The sequence below is a fragment of the Rhineura floridana genome, chromosome 2 (genome assembly GCF_030035675.1).
Source record: "Rhineura floridana isolate rRhiFlo1 chromosome 2, rRhiFlo1.hap2, whole genome shotgun sequence".
Taxonomy (NCBI): domain Eukaryota; kingdom Metazoa; phylum Chordata; class Lepidosauria; order Squamata; family Rhineuridae; genus Rhineura; species Rhineura floridana.
In genome coordinates this window covers 153,213,296-153,236,667 of record NC_084481.1, presented here as the reverse complement: position 1 = coordinate 153,236,667, position 23,372 = coordinate 153,213,296, and the positions used below count along the sequence as shown (strand labels likewise).

Sequence of the window (23,372 nt, the reverse complement as noted above, 5' to 3'; positions counted from 1 at the left end):
TTTTACAGAACTCAAAGATAAAACAAAGCTGAGAAACTATAAAAAGGGGGCATGTAGCTTTGCACCAACAAACATGCACACCTGCGTTCTGAATATATGCAAGTGGACTTATTTCGCACAACTGCTTAAAGCCTGACCCCTTATTTTCAATCTGGTATTTGAATTTTTGGAGAGGAGAGGTATGTTGGCAGGAGGGAAAGTACAGATAAGAACCAGGCATCAGATTGTGCTCTTAGGAGAAGGACTGAAAAACCAGGAGTTAGGAGTAGTGCCATGCAAGACACACAAATCTCCCCCTGCTTCAAATATCTGTCTTCAATCATGACAAGTAAGTTGATTTTTTAAAAGAGGGAGATATTCTCTTGATTCTGTTCCAGATATTGTGTTAAATTAGGTCCATACAGAAAGTGAATATCCTAGTAGAAAAAGCAACATAGCTGGTGCCTTGTTGCCATTTTCCAGCCCCACATCTCTTTTTCAGGCCAGGAAACCTCTATTACAGGGACCGCTAATCTTTTTTTGCCCAAGACCCACATTCACCCTTGGCCAGGGGTTGGCGTGGCCAAATGTGGGTGTGGCCCATCCATACTCTCACACGAACACACACAGAGACGCACACCTGTCCTTCCTCAGCTGAGTTGCATAAATCAGTTGGAGAGGAGGGACTATTGTACCCATTCCACTTAAATGATCCATCGGATGACAGGAGAGGGGGCGATGTGCATCTGCATCTTCATTTCCCCATTCCAGTGCTATATTTTTTACTCTCTTTTTGGTGCTGCCGCCCAATTGGCAGGGTGTTGGGAGGCTATAGAAATGTGCTTGGGGAGGGCGCAGATCCTGAACTGGGGGATAGCTCTAATATGAATTCCTGCAATGGGATTCCATTAAATTAAACACGCTCACCTGATTTGTAACTGGCCAGTCATCAACTGTTGTGGTGTTGGAAGCAGTGCCCAAAAAGCAGAAGCCCACTTCTTGCATGGAGTCAGCCGAGTCACTGCTGCAAGAGCAAGGGTAGGCTGTCTGGTTTCTGTCCTGGAGGAATGTGTTGTTTTTCCAACTTTCTGGTCCAGTCCAGCCACAGCAAGACAGCTACAATTGAAGAAAGATATCACCCTACATATTCCTTTTCAACAATATCACAATTTCATTTTGCTTGAGGAGGTTACATCTACATTTGTCTCATCTGCTTCACACTGGCCTATTTATTTATTATAGGTATTTATATATCTCCCTGTAAGCAACAGTGCTGTAAAACAATGCTCCAAATATATAAAATAGGCCTAGTTTCACTCCAGTGGTAAACTTCTGTCTGAGTTGTACTCTCCACTGCAAAAAAAAAAAAAATCTCTGCATTAAAAAAAAATAAATTCAAATGTTTTTATACCACTCAGTCTTGAAGCTGTGTAAAATTAAAACAAATGTTAAAATCATCATATAGCAGATAACTGCATACAGCTCACCAACCTTAGCTAGATGTTAGCTTTCTGTCTGACAAAGTCAGAGTATTGGAAGAGCACTTTATAAATTGACAAAAGGATAATAGTTTTACATGTCCTTCCTCCAACATCACCACACGCTCCCTTTCCCAGGTCACAGAGAAGGTGAACTATTAAAGTTGTTTCATTTGAGGGACTACATCAGGGCAGCCCTAAGTTCAAGGACTCCATCTAAAAATACACACTGATGACTGCAGTTTGTTAAGATTTCCATGGCTTTCTACTTCTCTACTTCTTAAGACTCCGCCCCACATCAGCATAACCAGAAAGCACTACAGAGCACCTGAAGTGCTGTCAACATATATAATATTTAATATTTCAGTATCCTGGTTCAACAAGTATTGGAAATGGCTCTTCTCACAAGAGTAACTGCCCCTCTTTAGGGGCTTAGGCTGCACTCCTGACAATACCTACTCAGAAAAAAGTCCTACTGAGTGGGGTTAAGACTGCAGCCTTACCCCATTTTTCCTGCTATGCTTGTTATAACCTGAGGTCACCAGCTGCAAGTGGGTCATGTCCATTCTGGTTGGAACTTGTATTTATTTGTGCTCTGCATAGATTAAATACAACAACAGAGCAAGGTCATAGTAACTCTTCTGTGCTCTGTATTTTTCCATGTTACACATACATGGCATGCACACACATACACACATACATATTCACACAAACCTCTCCTTAAGAGACCATGTCATACATCTGACAACATTGGCTCTTGCCCGTGGAAGCTTACGTCACAACATATCTGCGAGCTGTGGGACTTGTTTTTACATACGGAAGGCACTCGCCATACATATGGGTGCTATGAATAGGAAGCTGTATGGCCACCCCATGAGCAGGAAATAGATTCTTGGCAGCAACTACACCACTGTAGTGAAGCAGCAATTAGAGCAAGACTACTGCATGCTAAACAAGAGGTTGTATTGACTACTGTCTTCAAAAGGCCCCACATGTACGCAAAACATATTGGGCATTAATAAATGGAACCATGTCACTTTGACCAATTGTTCACTCATTACTGCAGTGACCAAGACAGCTCTCCATATCATGTTAGCATATTGTTTGCTATTTTTCAAATTCAGTGTTTGTTTTTTTAAGTAAAAAGTGAGGTGCCTGTACTCATATCTTGCTAAAAGTGCTGCACAAATGGCTGCCAAGGAGAGTAAAAAAAAAAAAAAGTGCTGGTACTCTGTACAGTGAGTACTGTCACACACACACAAAAAAACCTGGTTAAATTTTTATCTTGCCTTTCCATGTAAAATACCCAAGATGGCTAACAATAACTGTAGAAAATATTCAAACAGTTTAAGAAATCCACTATAAAAACTCAAAGAATAATAGCAGATTTTAAAAAGTTAAATAGTAACTGCCAATTAAAAATAATTAAAATACAGAGCAACACTGCATGACTGTGTGTGTATATATATGTGTATGTGTGTGCGCGCACCGTACATCACACACATGCACCCGCCTCCTGTATGTATATGTCATCATTGGATCCAGAGGCAACTTTCTGTAAGCAGAAGGCCTTTTACTGATTCAGCAAAAGATCTTTGTGTGAGAGCAGAACTGAAATCCATTTGCTCAAGACGTTGCATACTCTTGCACAAGGATATAAGAAGAGCCCTGCTTGGGCAGAATGAAGGCCTACCTAGTCCAGCATCCTGCATCTCACATGGCCAGCCTGATGCCCATGGGAAGCCCATAAGGAAGACACAAGCATAACAGCCCACAATGTCTTCTACTAGCTCTCGTGGAACAGTTCATAGAGCAGTACTATGGCAGAATTTATTCAGCTTTCACATCTCTGGATCCAACCCAGTGTTCCCAATTTTCAGAGTTCTAGTGGTTTATTTATTTTATTTTATTTTATTTCTATACCGCCCCATAGCCGAAGCTCTCTGGTCGGTTTACAGTACTTAAAAACACTAAAAACTCATATACAAATTTAAAACACATCTTTTAAAAACAATTTAAAACACAAATTAAACATTTGAAACAATTTAAAAACACATGCTAAAATGCCTGGGAGAAGAGGAAAGTCTTGACCTGGTGCCGAAAAGATAACTGTTGGCGCCAGGTGCACCTCGTCAAAAACATCAATCCATAATTTGGGGGCCACCACTGAGAAGGCCCTCTCCCTTGTTGCCACCCTCTGAGCTTCCCTCGGAGTAGGCACCCAGAGGAGGGCCTTAAATGTTGAGCGTAGTGTATGGGTGGGTTCGTATCGGGAGAGGCGTTCCATCAGGTATTGTGGTCCCAAGCCATGTAAGGCTTTATAGGTTAAAACCAGCACCTTGAATCGAGCTCGGAAACATACAGGCAGCCAATGCAAGCGGGCCAGAACTGGTTTTATATGTTTGGACCGTCTGGTCCCTGTTACCAATCTGGCAGCTGTATTTTGCACAAGCTGCAGTTTCCGAACCGTCTTCAAAGGCAGCCCCATGTAGAGTGCATTGCAGTAATCTAACTTGGAGGTTACCAGAGCATGGACAACTGAAGCCACGTTATCCCTGTCCAGATAGGGGCACAGCTAGGCCACCAACCGAAGTTGGTAGAAGGCACTCCGTGCCACCGAGGCTACCTGAGCCTCAAGTGACAGAGATGGTTCTAGGAGAACCCCCAAGCTATGGACCTGCTCCTTCAGGGGGAGTGCAACCCCATCCAGGACAGGTTGGACATTCACCATCCAGTCAGAAGAACCACCCACTAGCAGCATCTCAGTCTTGTCTGGATTGAGCCTCAGTTTATTAGCCCTCATCCAGTCCATTGTCGCAGCCAGGCACCGGTTCAGCACATTGACAGCCTCACCTGAAGAAGATGAAAAGGAGAAGTAGAGCTGCGTGTCATCATCGTACTGATGGCAATGCACTCCAAAGCTCTGGATTACCGAACCCAACGGTTTCATGTAGATGTTGAACAGCATGGGGGACAGAACTGACCCCTGCGGAACCCCATACTGGAGAGTCCAGAGTGCCGAGCAATGTTCCCCCAAGCACCACCTTCTGGAGGCGACCTGCCAAGTAGGAGTGGAACCACCACAATGCAGTACCTCTCACTCCCAACTCAGCTAGTCTCCCCAGAAGGATACCATGGTCAATGGTATCGAAAGCCGCTGAGAGATCAAGGAGAATCAACAGAGCCACACTCCTCCTGTCTCTCTCCCGACAAAGGTCATCATAAAAGGTGACCAAGGCTGTTTCCGTGCCAAAACCAGGCCTGAACCCCGACTGAAATGGATCCAGATAATTGGTCTCATCCAAGAGTGTCTGGAGCTGGCCCGCAACCACTCGTTCAAGGACCTTGCCCAGGAATGGAACATTTGCCACAGGCCTATAGTTATTAAGATTTCTGGGTCCGAGGAGGGTCTCTTCAGGAGTGGTCTCACTACTGCCTCTTTCAGGCAGCCAGGGACCACCCCCTCTCACAGAGGAGCATTAATCACTTCCCTGGCCCAGCCGGCTGTTCCATCCCTGCTAGCTTTTATTAGCCAAGAAGGGCAACGATCCAGCACAGAAGTGGTTGCACGAACCTGTCCAAGCTCCTTGTCAACGTCCTTAAGCTGTACCAACTAAAACTCATACAAGAAATTGGGACAAGGCTGTGCTCTGGATACCTTGCTTGATTCACCTGCTATAATACTGGAGTCTAAGTCCTGGCGGATGCTAAATATTTTATCCTGGAAGTGCCTAGCAAATTCATTACAGCAGGCCTCAGATGGTTCTACCATGTCCCTGGGGCCAGAGTGTAATAGCCCCCGGACAATTCTGAAGAGCTCTGCTGGGTGGCAGATTGATGATTTGATAGTGGCAGCAAAATATTATTTTTTTGCTGCCCTCACTGCTCCTAAATACAGCTTACCATAGGCACTTACCAGTGTGTAATTGCATCCACCAGGAGTTCACCTTCATCTGCACTCAAGCCGTCTCCTATATTGTTTCATCGCTCTCAGCTCTGGGGTATACAATGGAGCCGTATGAGCTCTACACAGGAGAGGGTGCTCAGGAGCAATCATGTCAACCGCCCGGCTCATTTTTGTATTCCACAGTTCAACCAGTTGCAAAACCCAAATCTAGAGTATGCCCTGCTACATGTGTTGGGCCAATGGCATATTGGGACAGTCCCACGGTTGTCATGGAGACCATGAAATCCTGAGCCGCCCCGGATAAGGTGGCCTCGGCATGGATGTTGACATGGTTTAAACGCAAGACAGAATTTCAGCTCCATTCTTAGATGCCAGCTCAAACCAGTAACCTAGCTCAGTAACCAAGTCAGTCACCAGAAGATGGAGCAATTCACCTACTGTCTCCTCACCGCAAATGGATGAAAGAGCCTAGCTATGGAGAAGAATGGAGAAGATAAAAAAAACCTGTTGTATGTGGGATAGAAGGGAAATACTAGCAGCCATACCTTAGTTTGGCCTTCTCCAACCTGGTGCCCTCCAGATATTTTGGACAACAACTCCCATCACCCCCTAGCCAGAATGGTAAGCAGCAGTAACGCAGCCAAAGCTCTGCTCATGGCTGGAGTTCGATTCCAACGGAAGGAGGAAGTCGAATCTCCAGTAAAAGGGGTCGAGGTCCACTCAGCCTTCCATCCATCCGTGGTCGGTAAAATGAGTACCCGGCCTATGCTGGGGGGTAAAGAAAGGCCAGGGAAGGAACTGGCAATCCCACCCCATATATACGGTCTGCCTAGTAAATGTCGCAAGACGTCATCCTAAGAGTTGGAAACGACTCGCACTATAAGTGCAGGGACACCTTTACCTTTTTAACGAACAACCTATCAATGGTGGAAATTAGGTTGGGAAGGGCAGTGGTGCCAGGGAAAGAAAGCCAACCCCCCCCACACACACACAGCAAGCTGCTGCAGTACTGCCATTTTTCTGCTGCCTTCAGCTGTCGAGTCATTACTATTGACTTGCTGCTGCTCTGGCTTCAGGGTCTCCTGCGCAGGCCGGCCGGCCAGTAGGCCTGGTGCGGTGGCTCCACTTCTACTGACACAGTGGACCAGGCAGAAGCATGTGCAAAAGCAGCAGCAGCACTTCATGTTTGTTCCCTGTCTGAGGTCTGCCTCTGTAAGGCAGCTATGCATTGTGACAAAATGTAGCCAATCATAGTGGACTGAGGCAGCATGGCTGGTGAAGTTGTAAAAAAGACAGCTTGTTAGACATGGATCTGTGCGGCACCCCTCCCTGGACATGCCACCTGTTCCTGTCCTTTGCCTCCTCTATAACATTCATTTTTTTCTGAATGGTAGCTAGATGAGCTGCTGCTTCTGCTTGCCACTACCCCCCCAATGCTCCTCTTTTGTGGGTGAAAGTATGTACCCCCAGGCTGTGGGGCCCTGGACTTCTGCCCAAAGGACTGCTGCTAATAATCCCAGAACTTGCCAAGGTCCCGTTAATTTGCTCAGACTTCTTTCCTAGTATGCACAAACCATGGTTTGCTTCCAATTCTGGTTTGAATGCAGAATATGGTTTAGGCACACTAATACGGATGGAACAAGCTTTTGTGCGTGGGAAAGTTGAAAGCATAAGATGTGAACCTATCCCTCCCTCGAAAACAAGAATAGGGCAAAAGTCTCTTTGAGCTTTGCCAAAAGTGAACAGGATTTTGTAACTCTCTGCTATTTGCAGATCATGAAGCTGGAGTACAATCCTAGCTGCAAGTGATGGGAATACTGTTTGGGATGAGTTGAGACTTACCCCCACACACAGTCTACCGCCCCCGGTATTTGATTGGAGCCCTTGATGCAGCCAGATTTATTGTAGGAGCACATCGTTACATTGCTGATGCAACCCATGGCTTGCCCAAATAAGGAAACAAATCCTAATATGCTAGGGAAAAAGAAAGCCTATGGAGCAAAGCCATGGTTTGTTGGCTATGTCTGAGGTGTGACTTAAATCTTCAGAGCCAGATATGGCATATCTGTATGTTTAGTTGCAGATTTTTTTTTTTTAAGTGTAGGGGCAATATAGCAAAAATACTTGCAATGTTAGTAGTTATGACTGTTCGTATCAGAGAGAGTTTACTACTTAAAGTTTTTATATGCTGCCTTTTGTTTGCAAGGGAAATTGGGAAATGGCCCCAGCTCAATGGCAGAGTTGCCTATGTGAGAGCAGAATGAACTCCTACTTGCACTCTTGGACTTCATTTGCCTCCCCTCCCCCTGCAGCCCCTTCCAAAAAAAAACTGCTCCGGGAAGAGAGAAAGATCAAGTCCATTGTGATAGCAGAACTCTGCTTGCGCCAGCTACAGCTCAGTGATAAAGCACAGGCTTTGGCATTCAAAAGGTTCCAAATTTCATTCCTGGAATCTCGAGATAGGAGTGGGAGAAACTCCTGTCTGGAAGTGTTGCTGCCAGTCCTGAGCTAGACAGACCAATTTTCTGATTCTGTATAAGGCTGTTTCTAGTGACTCTGTGCTGAAATCCCAAGACAGTGTATATTAAAAGGACATTAAAAGTTGGAGTGTAATACCATCCACTCACCCTAACCTCAAATGGTACTAGGAATATGGGCTGATGGATTCCTTTCAGCAGTCTAAGAGGGTCTTCCCCAGCGTATAGTTTGCTGACTTGGCATGAGACCTTTTCTGTAAAAGCTGGTGGCTATCAGAGCCATTAAAGAACTGAAAACAGACTTGAGAGGCAACTACTCCTGAGATCCTGGCTGTTATTTGCCATTTGAGCCGGAGTTCAAACCCCCACACTGGCAGATGCCTTTTTTTTATAGCACCCTTACAAACATAGGGAGCTGCCTTAGACAGTGACAGACCATTGGCCCACTTAGCTCAGTATCGTCCACACTGACTGGCAGCAACTCTCCAGGATTTCAGGCAGGACTCTCTTCTACCCTACCTAGAGATGCTGGTGATTTAACCTGGGACCTTCTGCATGCAAAGCAGCTGCTCTACACCAAACCATAGCCCTTCACAATCCTTGCTGAGAAGGTCCACTGGGAGGAACAGCAGGCCCAGAGGGGAGCAACCATTGCAGAAGAGCAAGCTGCTTCCTGCTCAGAAGTTAGAATGCAAACTTAACCCAGGAGAACTACAAACAGAACTTGTACACCCATTTTCAACCACACACCTAGATCTAACAACAGGCAGCCACAAGTGTAAGCAGGCTTTGCACCCGTTTTTTCATATTCTTGTTTCTTTCTTAGAGTGTGCATCTTCCACTGAACAACTGTGGAAGCATTTCACCAGAACACACAAATAGGAGTGAACATAGTAGGGTTAGCAGAAAGGAGGAGTCCTCTATGTGAACCTACCCCTTCATTCCAATAGAACAGTTACATAAAGCATTAAGAACTTTAGCCTACTGACCTGAATGCCAAAATGGCCCAAGCCAGGCTGGCACAACTTGTGAACTACTAAGTCTGCCAAATGCAGCTCACCAACCATGTATGCCAGCCCAAACACATCCTATTTTTTACCATTTCCTGCCAGCCATGGATTGCAATCTGCCAGGGACTGCAAACACTCAGAGGGGTACCAAACATCTGGCAGATTACAATACAGGGCTGGCAAGCCAATTTCAGCTTGGCAAGTCCCAAGCTGTGGAGACCTGATCTATGCCAAGAGCTTGCCAAGAAACACACACTCACGAAGCCACACACCAGATGAAAGCTGGGGTCTATGCCTTCTTGTCCCCAAATCAAGACGTTAACAATTTGATTTGTATAATATTTCTAAAAACTAAAAGTTGCAAGATTCCTGAAAGTGATAACACTGATTTTATTGCTCAGAACGAGTGTTTTGACACTTAAAGGATCTGCTTTAAAACAACACACACACTTGCAACTGCACCTCCAATATATCTCAGCAACACAAAGAAAGAGCTGGTTCATGTGTGTGCCACTTAATTTATTACTCATCAGTGACCTGCGAACTACACGCAATAGCCAGCAGCCCTCAAGCTGAAGGCAGAGCTCAGAGGGGCTTTTGCAGAGACCTCATTCATAAGAGCTGGCACCTCCATTGCAGAGATTGCTGGTATAATTTGCAAACCCATAGTGACCCAAAGGGGGCCACCATGTGTATGCAAACCATGGCAGCCACAAGTACAATAGTCACAGGTTCAGGAAATCACAGGCTTGTGCAAAGGGTGACTCCTAGCTGCAAGCTCAGTGGCAGACATATGGTCCTAAGCTGTCAGGGCTTGGTTTGCTCATCTTGTGAGACAACTCGTGGTTAAAATAAGCCATGGCTTAGTGTTACGTGCAAACACAGCTCTTTCTCTTTTCCTCTCCATACCCACATTAGGTAACTTATGTATGAAGTGGCTCTTGCTTGTGCCTTTCCATAGTTCACAGAAGTAAAAAAGGGAAGCAAAAATAGTGCAATAAGGCTACCATTGAAGTTACATTAAATATTTTAATTGGGCTATAAGGTTATATCTACCATTCGTGTTTAATAGTTGTGATTTTATTCTTTTTCTTTTACAGTTTCATATTTTTATGTACTGTAAGTCACCTTGCAAGTGAATTTATTCTGAAATGTGGCCTGAAAATACTCGGAGAAATAAAAAGAATTGGCATAACCAGTGCCTACTTTACCAATAGCTCAATGTTGTGTTTGTTTCAACTACATTATGGGAAGGAGTGCTCTGTGGGGAAAGTCAGAACACCATCTCAAAGAGCCCCCCATAACTTATCTCTGTTTGCAACCAACCTGCAAACAGCATTGTTTATTTAGGAATTAATTTATATCCAGATCCCTAATGGTTTGACAACACTGACTTTGCAAAGACAACCAATATGGCTCCCCTCACAGCACTGTACACTGACTTTGCTTGCCCCCTTGCCTGATCAAGTCTTGCATGGCAACTCACCTGTGACTGGACATAGTCCCATGCAGTCTCAAGGGTCTTATTCTTATCATCATGAGGGTTGTAATTCTGGATGAGGTCACCAATAATCCTAGACATTTCAGTTTTGAGCTGGTGAACAAAAATAAAAAATGTTAAGTATTGATCTCTCATTGATCGTCTAACAGATTTCATAGATTAGTTACCATAATAGGTTCAGCTACAGGTCATAACAGAATTATTAAAAACTGCTGTGTACACACACACACACATTACACACACATTACACACACACAAATCCAGAGCTTCATAAGAAGCAGGGATGTACATTTTTTGGGTGGATGAGCTGGTTAAGGTGGTTGTTATTATTACTCCTCCTCCTTCACACCAGTAGGGTCACAATAATATAAGATACATTATCAAAAACAGTTTAAAACAAATTAAAAAATAATTTGCCAATCCCCAGCCTCTCACCTCTTCTCTCCAGACAAGTCACCCCACATAGGCTTTCCTGAGGTAAGGGAAGGTGTGCAGCAAGCAGGTGTGCAAGCATCCTCCCTCTCCCCCAGCCATGCACGCACAGCACATTTCCTGAGGTAAAGGTCTGTCGAGAGAATAGTCAGGTGTCTGCTGCTACTTAAAAGCATCCTGAGAATCTCTAGGAAACAGGGCTGAACTCTCCTCTTTGTTGGACTGCCAATCCCCTCCTCCCTAACCCTCACTGGGCCATGCTGGCTGAGGCTGATGGGAGCAACAGTCCAACACTTTGCTCAGACCAAGCAATGTTGTTTTCGAGGTAGCTCCATACAGCAAAGATGCTCTGAAGGAGGCTACATCTGCTCATAAATTCCTACTGGCCATGCAGTCAGGTGGAAGGCAATCATACAATCATTCCCTCCTTCTGCTGCAGCTGACATCTCACTCACTCCCATACACACATACACCCAGCATTGGGGAACGAGGGACGAGAAGCAAAGCAACTTGGCCTGGTTCCTGAAGTTAATGCGATTGATCTTGGCTGTTATTTGTCCTAAGCCATAGAAGGCAGCGAGCTTGTGGGGTTTTGTTCTTCCCCCCTTTGTGATGTCAACAAAGGAAGCTGCTTTTACATGCTATAGACTCAAACCCGGAAAACTAAAAAGGTGCCAGTTTCAAGAAAGTGTGGGGAAGCATCACTCATTACTGACAAACAATGCAGGATATGATGCACTGGGCCCTCGCCTGTGTGTGGACTAGAATTAATTAGTGGTAGGGCTCACCAGAAGGTAGCCCCAGAATCTGCTTTTATTGTTATGTGTGACTTAGATTAGCATCTGAGTTTGTGCAAAGTGCCTTTCTCTTGCCATGTAACTACAGCCTAACTCCCCACCCCCCACTTCAAAAACACATCCCTGAAAGCCTTTCCTGGTTGAATAGGTGACATGACTTCCAAAATGCCTTGAGGCTCTAATGAAATACTGCCATAGAGGAATTCAATGCCTTCCCCAAATACGACACACGCACACGAAGCACATCTCTTATGCACTAGTTGCTACTGTGTGTAGTAGATTATAATATATGTAGCTTTTAAAAAAAACAAAACCCATTTGTCTTTTTAAAAATAGCCTGAATAATATTAAATCTGAGTATAAGCATATTAAACCTACAGTTTTCTGTTAAAGAAACAAATCAACTTCCTCCTATCAAAACACAATTAAGTTACACCTGACCATTGTTTGATCCTCTGAGCTATCTGGATGACATATTCAAAACAAACAAACAAACCATGGTTTGGTGCATTACATTACTGAGCTTTATGCCCCCAGGCTCCCACTTCCCTCCACTCACATATTAGTTATTTCCCAAAAACATCATATAGCCTCCGGGCAATGTTTTAGTTTTGCTTCCAGTAAAACTGGGACAAGATGTCACAGCTGTTGGTGAAACCAGAAAGGGATAGCAATTGAGAGCAAGCCCTTCCTCAAATACAGAGTTCCTACAGATGCCAACAGCTGGAGGTTTGGAAGAAGAACATAAGAAGAGCCTGCTGTATCAGGCCAATGGCCCATCTAGTCCAGCATTCTGTTCTCACAGTGGCCAACCAGATGCCTGGGGGAAGCCCGCAAGCAGGACCTAAGCACAAGAGCACTGTCCCCTGCTGTGGTTTCCAGCAACTGGCATTTGGAAGCGTATCGCCTCCACCTATGGAGGCAGAGCATAGCCATCATGGCTAGTAGCCGTTGATAGCCTTTTCCTCCATGAATTTGCCTAATCCTCTTTTAAAGCCATCCAAAGTGGTGGCCATCCCTGCCTCTTGTGGGAGCAAAGAAGTTAGCCAGCTTTCCTTTTGCCAGTTCATGTTACTGAATAATGGGAGAGGAGTCCTGCAGGATGAGCCCAGTATGTACCAAGTCAGGAAAACACAAGCTCCCCTCCCAAGCTATGTATGGTACAGGCATCTGGGTTACTGTCTGGCAGCCCCAATTATGAGAATAGACAGGAACAATGAAATGTTTCACAACTTCCCCTTGATGAGAGTTTGCACACCATGGAAAAGCAAGAGAAGTCAAAAGTTTCCATACTACCTCATTGGCTACAAGACAAATCCCAGAAATGGAGTCTTTTCCACCCCCAGTTTCTGCCTGCTGTGATTCCAATAATTCAGCAGCCATTGCTGCTCTTTGCATTTTTAAAAGCCTGCCCATTAAGTGCAAATATGCATTTTAATAACATGCCTGGTTTGGCCCAAATACAATTTGCAGAAGTTAACCTGCCAGTTGAGTCTTACTTCAACATGGGCAATGGGACAACATCTTCCAACACACCTGAGGGCAGTGAGCTAGCATAAGAGGTGCAGGGCATCATTCAACACCTTACCAGCACTCCTTGTCTCCAGCATCTGCCTGCTGAGATGGCTGCCTCTGCTTGCCTAACGCAAGGGTAGCCAACATGGTGCCCTCCAGATGTTGTTGTACTCCAACTCCCATTAGCCTTGACCATTGGGCATGCTTGCTGGGGCTGATGGGAGCCAAAGTCCAGGAACATCTGGAGGACACTATGTTAGCTACTTCTGGCCTAATAGTAGAGCTTGTCATGGGCAAAGGACTGAACAACCTAGATTATTTTCTCTCATGGTGTGTCCAAAATTTGGGGGGGGGACCAAAAGACCCCTCAGAAGGCAGCCAGATAAATGTGCAAAAAAGAATGTTCACAGCACCTTCAAACTGTATTCCCCAGGATATGGCTGTACCACATGCATTTCCACATGGATGATTTCAGCTAATGGGTATACTTCGTACATACTGAACTTTAGCTAGTGAGGTGTAGTGACAGAAATGTTGGGCTTTCATTTGGGAAAGGGAGGAAAGAGGGGGGACTTGGGTTCAAATACCAGCTTAACCACACAGGTAACTAGGTCCGATAATCCCTGTAGGTGGTTTTAAGCTCTTTGGAGAGGGCTGGATACAGAGGCGATATGGAACTTAAGGTTTATAGGAACCCAGTATGGAACCCTAGAATTTATTAGGTCTATCTGCTAATTCAACACAATTTGAAGATATGACATTTCAAAGACATTATGGATGCATGTGTAAAAGACTAATACCAGATGATTAAATTGATAAAGAGAGAAAGTTATGTTAGAAATTAAGAACTTTAGGAAGCAGGCAGCGAGAACATAAGAAAAGCCCGACTGGATCAGGCCAAAGGCCCATCTTGGCCAACATTCTGATTTCACACAGTGGCCAACCAGGTGCCTATGGGAAGCCTGGAAGCAGGACCTGGGTGCCGCATGAATTCCTAACAGGAGCAGTTTCCCCTGGAAAGAGACCTAGGTCACTTCCAGATGACCCACTTATTGAGCCTGATCTGTTTGCAGGGAAGTTGCAAGTCATCACATCAAGCAACTATTATCCCCACTTTCCCGTGTATTTCCCCACCATTTCTCTTACTGTGAAAGGTCCGATTTGGAGGATGGGAGGAAGAGGGTTTGTTGTAAAAAGAGCTCGAAATCCACTTTAAATTGCAAAGCCAGAATTTGCCAGCATGCAATTGAATCCCACCCACAGAAGAGTCTGTAAGTAGCCCTAGAAGGTTTATGAAAGCTAGTATTTAACCAAGAGAAAGTTCTTTTTTCCATATACTAAACACTCAGCTACGCAGCCCTGTGACTCAGACCAATGGATGAGAGAGGGGGCAGAGGGTGACTCGCCTATTTTCCCTCGCAGCAGCCAGATTCTAGCTGGAAGTGGGCTGGCCTTCATCTAAAGACATGAGGGGAGAAGAAATTGGCGTGCCAGACTCTTCCTGCCAGATGAGCTTGCTGAAGTTTCCAAAGATGCCTCCCCACGATATGAAGGAGAAGAAAAAAGAGGCACCCTGAGCGACCTCTGTTGCTAGCAACATCTCCACATATAGTCCTCCATCGTCATCATGTGGAGGAAAATATGACAAGCCAAACCCAAAACTTCTACAAAAACAAAGAGAAAAATATCTCTAAAAACCAGAGTTTGGAGGAACAAAAACATCTCACTCAAAGATTGATAGCAGCAAAAGAGTTATTTACACTGGGGCTTCATGGAATAACATGCCTGAAAAAGAAAGGAGGAGGCTTAGCAATCTTTACATTATACCTAGTCAGGAGTTCTTGCCATTAGCATCAAGGCAAAGATCTCTTGCAGATTTTTTACAAGATTTATAGGTAGCTTAGCACAACAGCCTAAGCTGAAGTGAAAGGCAGGCAGAGAACACCTAAACACCAAAGTTCAGTGGTTGAACTTGTTAGGCAGTTTTAACTGGCTATTTTACAACATAAAAACAGTCTGTTAAAATGAGAGAACAAGTTCAACCACTACATAAAAAGGTCAGAGAAAACACCTTTAACAAAAAGTAAAAAAAAGAGAGCTTCTCTCCACTTCGTCTTCAGCATAACTGCAGGAAGGGGGTCTGGCACATCAATCTGACAATTACATAAAGCCGAGACCACCCTATTCAGACCCACAATTCACAAATGAAATGCCCCAGTTCTCACTCCAAGTATCACTGCTTGAGCCCCCTCTCACCCTCTAACTGAAAACTCCATTCCTTGGGCTACATGCTAAATTCATATACCCGGTATTGGCCTATTCTGCACTAGATCAGAAGTCAAAAGGATGCTGGTTCTTTTTGTAAAAGATATACTAGAAAGACACCACTGTCCTAAACACAGCTGAAAAGACAGCTCTGGAGCTACTGATGTAAAGTGGCAGCTTATGTACTGTCCACATGCCATAACAAATGAAATGAAATTAAAAATACCATGCCTGGGCATTAAAGACAAGGCTGCTTTCACACATGGGGCTAACAGCACTAGTTTAACGGATTAAAACGGTAGCGCTTCTGTCCCAAATTCTAAAATCCCGTTCACACTGCAGTACCTCTTGCGATAAGGAACAGTACTTTTTCAGCAGATATAGCGGCATTTCGCGCAACTGCCTTTCACACAGCTTGTTTTCGTCCCTCTCCCATGCACACTGTTCCCCACTGTGTAGGAGGTGTAAGACCTCATCCCGTTACCATGCAAGCCCTCTCCCTTTAGGATCTGACTTTTTAAATTGTTTTAGTTGTATCAAGACAGGTGTGTGTGTGAAATGCTGCTGCTATCTGTGCCGATGCCGGAATACCGGTACAATGTTCATCAGGCAAAAAAACCCCTGCATGACTAAAGGGCAGGAACGCACTGCATGCTGGGATGCCTGTCACATGAGCTGTAGCAGCTAGTGAAAAACTCCTGTGATCTTCCGGGTTCCCAGCCTTGCTAAAGGATCATTTCTGGTATCATTTATTGCGGAAATTAGCACTATACTTGCACTACGTTCCACCAGAATTCCGGAGCTACCCGGTATGTCGTGTGAAAGCTCAAATATAATGTGCAAATTACTAGATAAGAAATCGTCAGAATAACGGAATAAAGTGCAGTGTGAAAGCACCCAAAATGCATTCTACTTTCCATTCAGGAATTTAATTTCTGGAGACCATCAGTAGTATTTGACACAAAAATAACATCAAAACAAAGACTGGGATGTACTAGGCGCGTGGGCCAACAAACAGGGACAGTCCTTATAATAAACTAATAATAATAAACTTTAATTTATAGGCCGCCTATCTGGCCAATGGCCACTCTAGGCGGCGTACAATAAAGCACGATAAAATACATGGTAAAATATGATACAATAAAAACAATATAACCAGTACAGCACAATGCAAAATTACAATATTTAGTAGAGTTGTCAGTAATACAATTCTGAAGCTAGTTCACCTTAGAAGTCTCAAGTTCATAAAGGCCTGATGGAAAAGCCAAGTCTTCAGGCCTCGGCGAAATATATATAAGGAAGGGGCATGTCGAAGATCTATTGGGAGGGAGTTCCAAATCATGGGGGCCGCCACAGAGAAGGCCCTCTCCCGAGTCCTCACCAACCCAATCACTTTAGTTGACGGGACTGAGAGGAGGCCCTGAGTGGCAGATCTTGTAGGGCGGCACAATTTATGACGTTGGAGGCGCTCCATCAGGTATACTGGGCCGAATCCGTACAGGGATTTATAGGTTAATACCAACACCTTGAATTGAGCCCGGAAAATAACTGGAAGCCAGTGTAGATTGTACAGCACTGGGGTAATATGATCATAACGGCGGGTGTTCGTAAGTAGACGAGCCGCCGTATTTTGTACCAGCTGTAATTTCCGGACTGTTTTCAAGGGCAACCCCACGCAGAGCGCATTGCAGTAGTCTAAATGAGAGGTGACCAGAGCGTGTACTACGAGTGGGAGCTGGTGGACAGGAAGGTAGGGTTGCAGTCTTCGTATGAGACGCAATTGACCCCAAGCTGCCCGGCACACCGATGAAACCTGAGCCTCCATGGACAGCTTGGAATCAAGGATCACCCCGAGGCTGCGGACCTGGTCCTTCAGGGGCAATTTTACCCCATTAAATACCAGGTCGATGTTTCCCACCACCCCCTTGTCTCCCACGAGCAGTACCTCAGTTTTATCAGGATTCAGCTTTAGCCTGTTTCTTCCCATCCATCCACTCACGGATTCCAGACACTTGGACATGGTCTCCACAGCCGACTCTGGTGAGGACTTCAATGAGAGGTAGAGCTGAGTGTCATCCGCATATTGGTGGCACTGCAGCCCAAACCTCCTGATGATAGCTCCCAGCGGTTTTACATAGATGTTAAATAGCATGGGAGAAAGGATAGAGCCCTGTGGCACACCGCAATTGAGGGGCCAAGGGTCTGAAACCTCATCTCCCAATGCCACCTGCTGGTGCCTATCGGAGAGAAAGGAACGGAACCAGTTTAATACTGTGACTCCTATTCCTAATCCCTCCAGACGATCCAGCAAGATACCGTGGTCGACGGTATCAAAAGCCGCTGAGAGATCTAGGAGGGCAAGAAAGGTGGATTCTCCCCTATCTAATGCCCTCCTCATATCATCCACCAGAGCGACCAAGGCTGTTTCAGTTCCATGTCCAGTTCTGAAACCCGATTTATGCACTTATATGCACATAAGAGAATGCACTTAAGAAGGGAAGGGGTTAGAAAACCTTATTCATCGGATTCTCGCCTATTGCTCTTTTGCTTTTAACTAGACATGGGCCCTCCAGATATTGCTAGATTATAAAGTCCATCAGCTCTGACCATTGGCTATGCTGGCTGGGGCCAATGGAATTGGAATCCAACAACAGCTAGAGGGTCACAGCTTCCCCACCCCTGAACTAAACCATGCCTGCCTTGTTAAGTGCACATAAGATTGTTGTTTTATTTACATTGGCTTTCACCCAAATTCTGAAAAACATGCAACCACTTCTGGAGTAGGGGCCACTAATCACCAAGTCTGTGTGACATGATATATATGCTTATCTCATTTTTTGATCAGGTAACCTCCCTGGTAGACTGTGGGAATGTTGTGGACATAATATATCTCTACTTAGCAAACCTTTTGGCAAAGTGTCCCATGATATTCTGATTAGCAAGATGGCTAAATGTGGGCTGGATGGTACAACTATCAGGTGGATCCACAGTTGGCAACAGAATCATATGCAAAGAGTGCTTATCAATGGTTCCTTCTCAAACTGGGGGGAGGTAACGTGCGGGGTACTGCAAGGCTCAGTCCTGGGCCCAGTGCTTGTCAACATTTTTATTAATGACTTGGATGAGGAGGTGCAGGGAAATCAGATTTGCAGATGATACAAAATTGGGAGGGATAGCTAATACCCTGGAAGACAGAAACAAAATTCAAAGGGATCTTGATAGGCTGGAGCATTGGGCTGAAAACAACAGAATGAAATTTAACAGGGATAAGTACAAAGTTCTACACCTAGGAAAAAGAAACCAAATACAGTTATAAGATGGGGAATACTTGGCTCAGCAATACTACATGCGAAAAGGATCTTGGAATTGTAGTTGAGTATGAGCCAACAGTATGATGTGGCTGCAAAATAGGCAAATGCTATTTTAGGCTGCATTAACAGAAGTATAGTTTCCAAATCGTGTGACATATTAGTTCTCCTCTATTCAGCACTGGTTAGGCCTCATCTTAAGTACTGTGTCCAGTTCTTGAAATCTCACTTTAAGGATGTAGACAAACTGGAATGGGTTCAGAGGAGGGCAACCAGGATGATTAGGGAACTGGAAACAAAGCCCTATGAGGAGAGACTGAAAGAACTGGGCATGTTTAGCCTTAAGAAGAGAAGACTTAAGGGTGATATGATAGCACTCTTCTGTTGGAGAAATTTTAAATATACAAACAATAAGCAAAATATATTATTATATAAAGCTATAAAGGTTTATAACATTTTAATAGTTTAGTTTAACATTTAATAAGTTTAGTAACTAGCCAGAATCCTTTTTTTCTCTTTAGAGCTGTCTTTTTCTCACTGTGCTGGTTTGTTTAGAACTACTTGTACTCAAAACAATTGATAATACTATGCTGAACATCTCGGTATCTCTAAGACTAGAAAGAATGGCAGTCACTAAAATGCTTTGCTCATTAGCTGGAGTGCTTAGCTCACTGTGTGAAGTACTGAACATTGCCAAATTCACTAAGAACATGATGCAGAAAGTACAGTGTCTATGTAATTCCTGTGCAAATGCCTGTGTAATACTGTAATGTCTATGTCATTCTGATGTGTTAAATCCTGATTGGTAGATGCTAGAGTCTTTGTCCTGAAATGTATAAAAACCCCAGGCGACCAGTGCCAAGGGGGGCAATTCTCCACTCACTAAGGGAGAGACTGACCGAGCGTACACTTGTCATCCAACAAAGGCCTACCTTTTTGCTGCAAGCCTGTTTCTTCAATTTTACTCAAGGACCCCCAGTCCAACGAACTACAAAATTCCACATCACTTCAAGTACATGAAAGGTTGTCACACAAAGGAGGGCCACGATCTCTTCTCGATCGTCCCAGAGTGTAGGACACAGAATAATGGGCTCAAGTTGCAGAAAGCCAGATTTCAGCTGAACTTCAGGAAAAACTTCCTAACTGTTAGTGCAGTACAACAATGGAATCAATTACCTAGGGAGGTAGTGGGCTCTCCAACATTGGAGGCATTCAAGAGGCAGCTGGACAGCCACCTGTTGGAAATGCTTTAATTTGGATTCCTGCATTAAGCAGGGGATTGGACTCGATGGCCTTATAGGCCCCTTCCAACTCTGCGATTCCATTATCAGCAGGGAATAAGTGTTTAGAATTTCTTTTAAAATATCCTGTTCCCCCCTCCTAAAAAAATCAGATTAGGGGTTGCTCTCTGAGCATTTAGCTTATAATCAAGACTCTTGGGAGTTAAGAAAAAGTGTTTATCCAAAAGCAACCTAACATAAATCACCCTACATTCCTGCAATACTGAGTAAACATCAACTCCAGGAAATGGAGTTTTAGACCCTTCGGAGGCCCTCTGTGAATTGTTCGCAAGGCACTTTCAGGGTAAGTTACTTGCTTCCGTAGCAATCTTGATGCCCCATCCACATCTACTATAGTCCACAGTGAGGTGTCCAGTGCAACGTCTGCTGCAACTTATTGGGAATGGTTTCAGTTGATGCAGCCTGATGACATGGACAAGGTGCTTGTGATGATGCAGCCAGCAACATGTCCTCTCGACCCTTGCCCTTCTTGGCTTATTAAAGCTTGCTGAGGGCATTTGACAGAGTGGATCCAGGGTGTGGTCAATACATTGTTGCAAGAGGGAGTGGTTCCAGATGCCCTGAAAGAGGTGGTGATCTGACCGCTCCTGAAAAAGCCCACCCAGGGATCCATTGGTTTGTGACAACTACCCTTTGGAATTCCCTCTCCTTAAATATTAGACAGGCACCACCTCTGTTATCTTTTCAGTGCCTACTGAAGACCTTCCTCTTTCAACAAGCCTTTTAAGTAGAGACTTTATCCAAGTCTGCATCTACGCTGGAATTGCTTTTTAATATTTATTTAAAGCTTTTTTTAAAAGATGTCTTGTTGTAATATTTTAAAGTCTGTTTTATGATGTTTTAAGAGTGCTTTTAGTGTTTTTGTTAGCCTTTTTTGTTGTTCCCTGGGCTCCTACTGGGTGGAAAAAAGTTAAAGGTGTCTCCGCACTTATAGTGCGAGTCATTTCCGACTCTTAGGATGACGTCTTGCGACGTGTACTAGGCAGACCCTATACATGGGGTGGAATTGCCAGTTCCTTCCCCAGCCTTTCTTTACCCCCCAGCATGTGCCGGGTACTCATTTTACCAACCACGGATGGATGGAAGGCTGAGTGGACTTCGACCCCTTTTACCGGAGATTCAACTTCCTCCTTCCGTTGGAATCGAACTCCGGCCGTGAGCAGAGCTTCGGCTGTGTTACCGCCGCTTACCACTCTGCGCCACGGAGGGTCCTGCACCACAGAGGGTTCCACCCACTGGGTGGAAGGGTGGGATATAACAAACATACAGACAAACAAACAAGCCATACTATGGGTTGTATCCAATGCTGACTTGCACACTGGGACTTCACCTTCCCTCCCTCTCCACCCCCAAATCTGCTCTGGGAGAGAGAAAAGTGAAGTCCATTGTGTTAGTGTGCTACTCATGCAACATTTGATTCTGCCTTCTGCATTTAATTGGGATTTATCATCTGCCTTTGTTTTGTTTATATTTAATCTTTGTTATTTTGTGTTTAATTATTGGATGCCACTTTGGTATTTGTTTTTAAATGAGAGGTGATATATAAACAAATTTTAAATAAAATTGTTATTTGTTCCTGTTTTAAAACTAAAAGCTTCTGATTTTTCTGATTCTTTCTCCCCCACTTTTTGCTTTTTACTACCACCTCATGTACTCAAGAAATTCAAAACTTTCAAAACGAAATATCTTCTATCACAAATAAGTTTGGGTTAGCTTGTGGCCAATATTTTGTTCGTAGTTTTGACATTTCTGTAACTGCATGTTAATGTTATCAGCTGACATTGCTGTGTAAACAATTTCTACCAACTAAGTATGTAAACACATACTGGAGTCAGAGCATTCATTTTTCTACTTTTATTAAACCGTGTGGGATAGCAGTGTAAATCCCCAACCTAGAGGCTCCAAGAAAGATCTCACAAAGCAGAATTACTGCTCCAGCTGTTAAAGAAAAGAAAAAAAGACAGAATGCTGCAATTTCTTTGCTCCATTTCTTCCTATGTGATGAATGTTTTGGTATGATAGCAAGACAAAGGAGGAAGGGGAAGGGTTAAAAGGCATATAGAACTTGGAACACTTATTAGAAGCAAACTCAAGCCAATAAGGAGTTGATTCTTTTTTTTGCAGGGCCCCCTGCCCTGCCCTGCACTATTGATTATGCACTCTTATAGTTATACTACTGAATAGCAACACTGCAAGCAAGGGAAATAATGAACTGAATTCACATAATGAAAAATCTGCTTTACCTTGACTTCATAACATTGTATGTGCAGGAAAGGTAGAACACACAGCTGGAGATTTTTTTAAAAAGAAATGTGACCTCACAGTGGCATTTCCACAGGGACTGCATAAATAAAGTTTGATTTAAGAATTTTCCCAGAGAGGAATGGCGATCTGAGTTACTCATCAGAACTAAGAGCACATGTGAAAGTTACAAATGGCATTTCAATGAAAGACAACAGGTGGGCGAGTCACTTACTAAATTCTGCTGGAAGTAGATGAGCAGGCCAGCAGTTATCTGGGCTATGAGGATCAACAACAGGCAGGTGAAGTACTGAAACAAAGAAATAAAAAAAGGCATCACTTGATATTTTGTACAGCCATTGCTATGGACAGCTACCTCAGGAAAAGATCTTCAGGGGAGTGTGTATAGAACAGAATCAGGCACAAGAAGCTAGTTTGCATATACCATTATTGCCAACGTATCACAGTTAATTTATCAAATATATTTTCCCATTTTTGGCTACTATTCAAGTGCAATGAGCTCATATGTTGGCTTCTGCCAGGTGCTCCAACAGGAAGCTGGCACAAACATACATAGATTGGAAGCAATGCAAGAGTTTATCCTGACCTGCCTGGTATTAATTGTGGCACACCTCAAAAGCTTCCCCAGATACACAGGAGTATCTTTTTTCACTATGCAAAAGGAGGAAAAAATGCAGCTGTGAGGCTGAGAACAGTATACCAAAGACAACTGATACTGGGACAACTACTGTGACTCACCCCATCCCAGCAAGGGTTCCCTACAGAAGACTCAGAAAGGTTTCACCTAACTCTGCGATTTCATAATACATATGGGAGAATCAAAAATATGTTGTTTAATTTTCCTCACTTTTGATAAAACAACAAGAACAAAAAACTCTCCCAGGATGGCAAACAAAAACATAAACCTGGGGCATTTGTTTCATTCTTACTTACTTAGATTAATTCTCAGCTACTGGTTTATTTTTAAAACTACCACCACCCTATCTGATAAAGCAGCAACAACAATTTCAAATGAAGGAGCTAGCTAATGCTACTCCATGTTTAAAAAGGATTTTGCACAGGAATCAAAGAAAAATAATAGGCGTCAGGCAGGCATCCCTTGGGAAAGCATTCCACTATCAGGCCAGCACAGCTGACGAG

At 44.0% G+C, this 23,372-nt stretch overlaps 1 protein-coding gene across 2 annotated transcripts in view; it reads right to left on the bottom strand.

Moving 5' to 3' along the window:
- Positions 1-23,372, bottom strand: part of CD82 (CD82 molecule) — a 99,141-nt gene that overhangs the window by 5,790 nt on the left and 69,979 nt on the right. For both annotated transcript variants that reach the window (XM_061610827.1, XM_061610828.1), the window contains exons 5-7: positions 22,447-22,521; positions 10,338-10,445; positions 907-1,095 (exon numbers count right to left, since the gene is read on the bottom strand). In XM_061610827.1, coding sequence (XP_061466811.1) covers positions 907-1,095; positions 10,338-10,445; positions 22,447-22,521 — 372 coding nt within the window. The remainder of the gene's footprint in view (positions 1-906; positions 1,096-10,337; positions 10,446-22,446; positions 22,522-23,372) is intronic.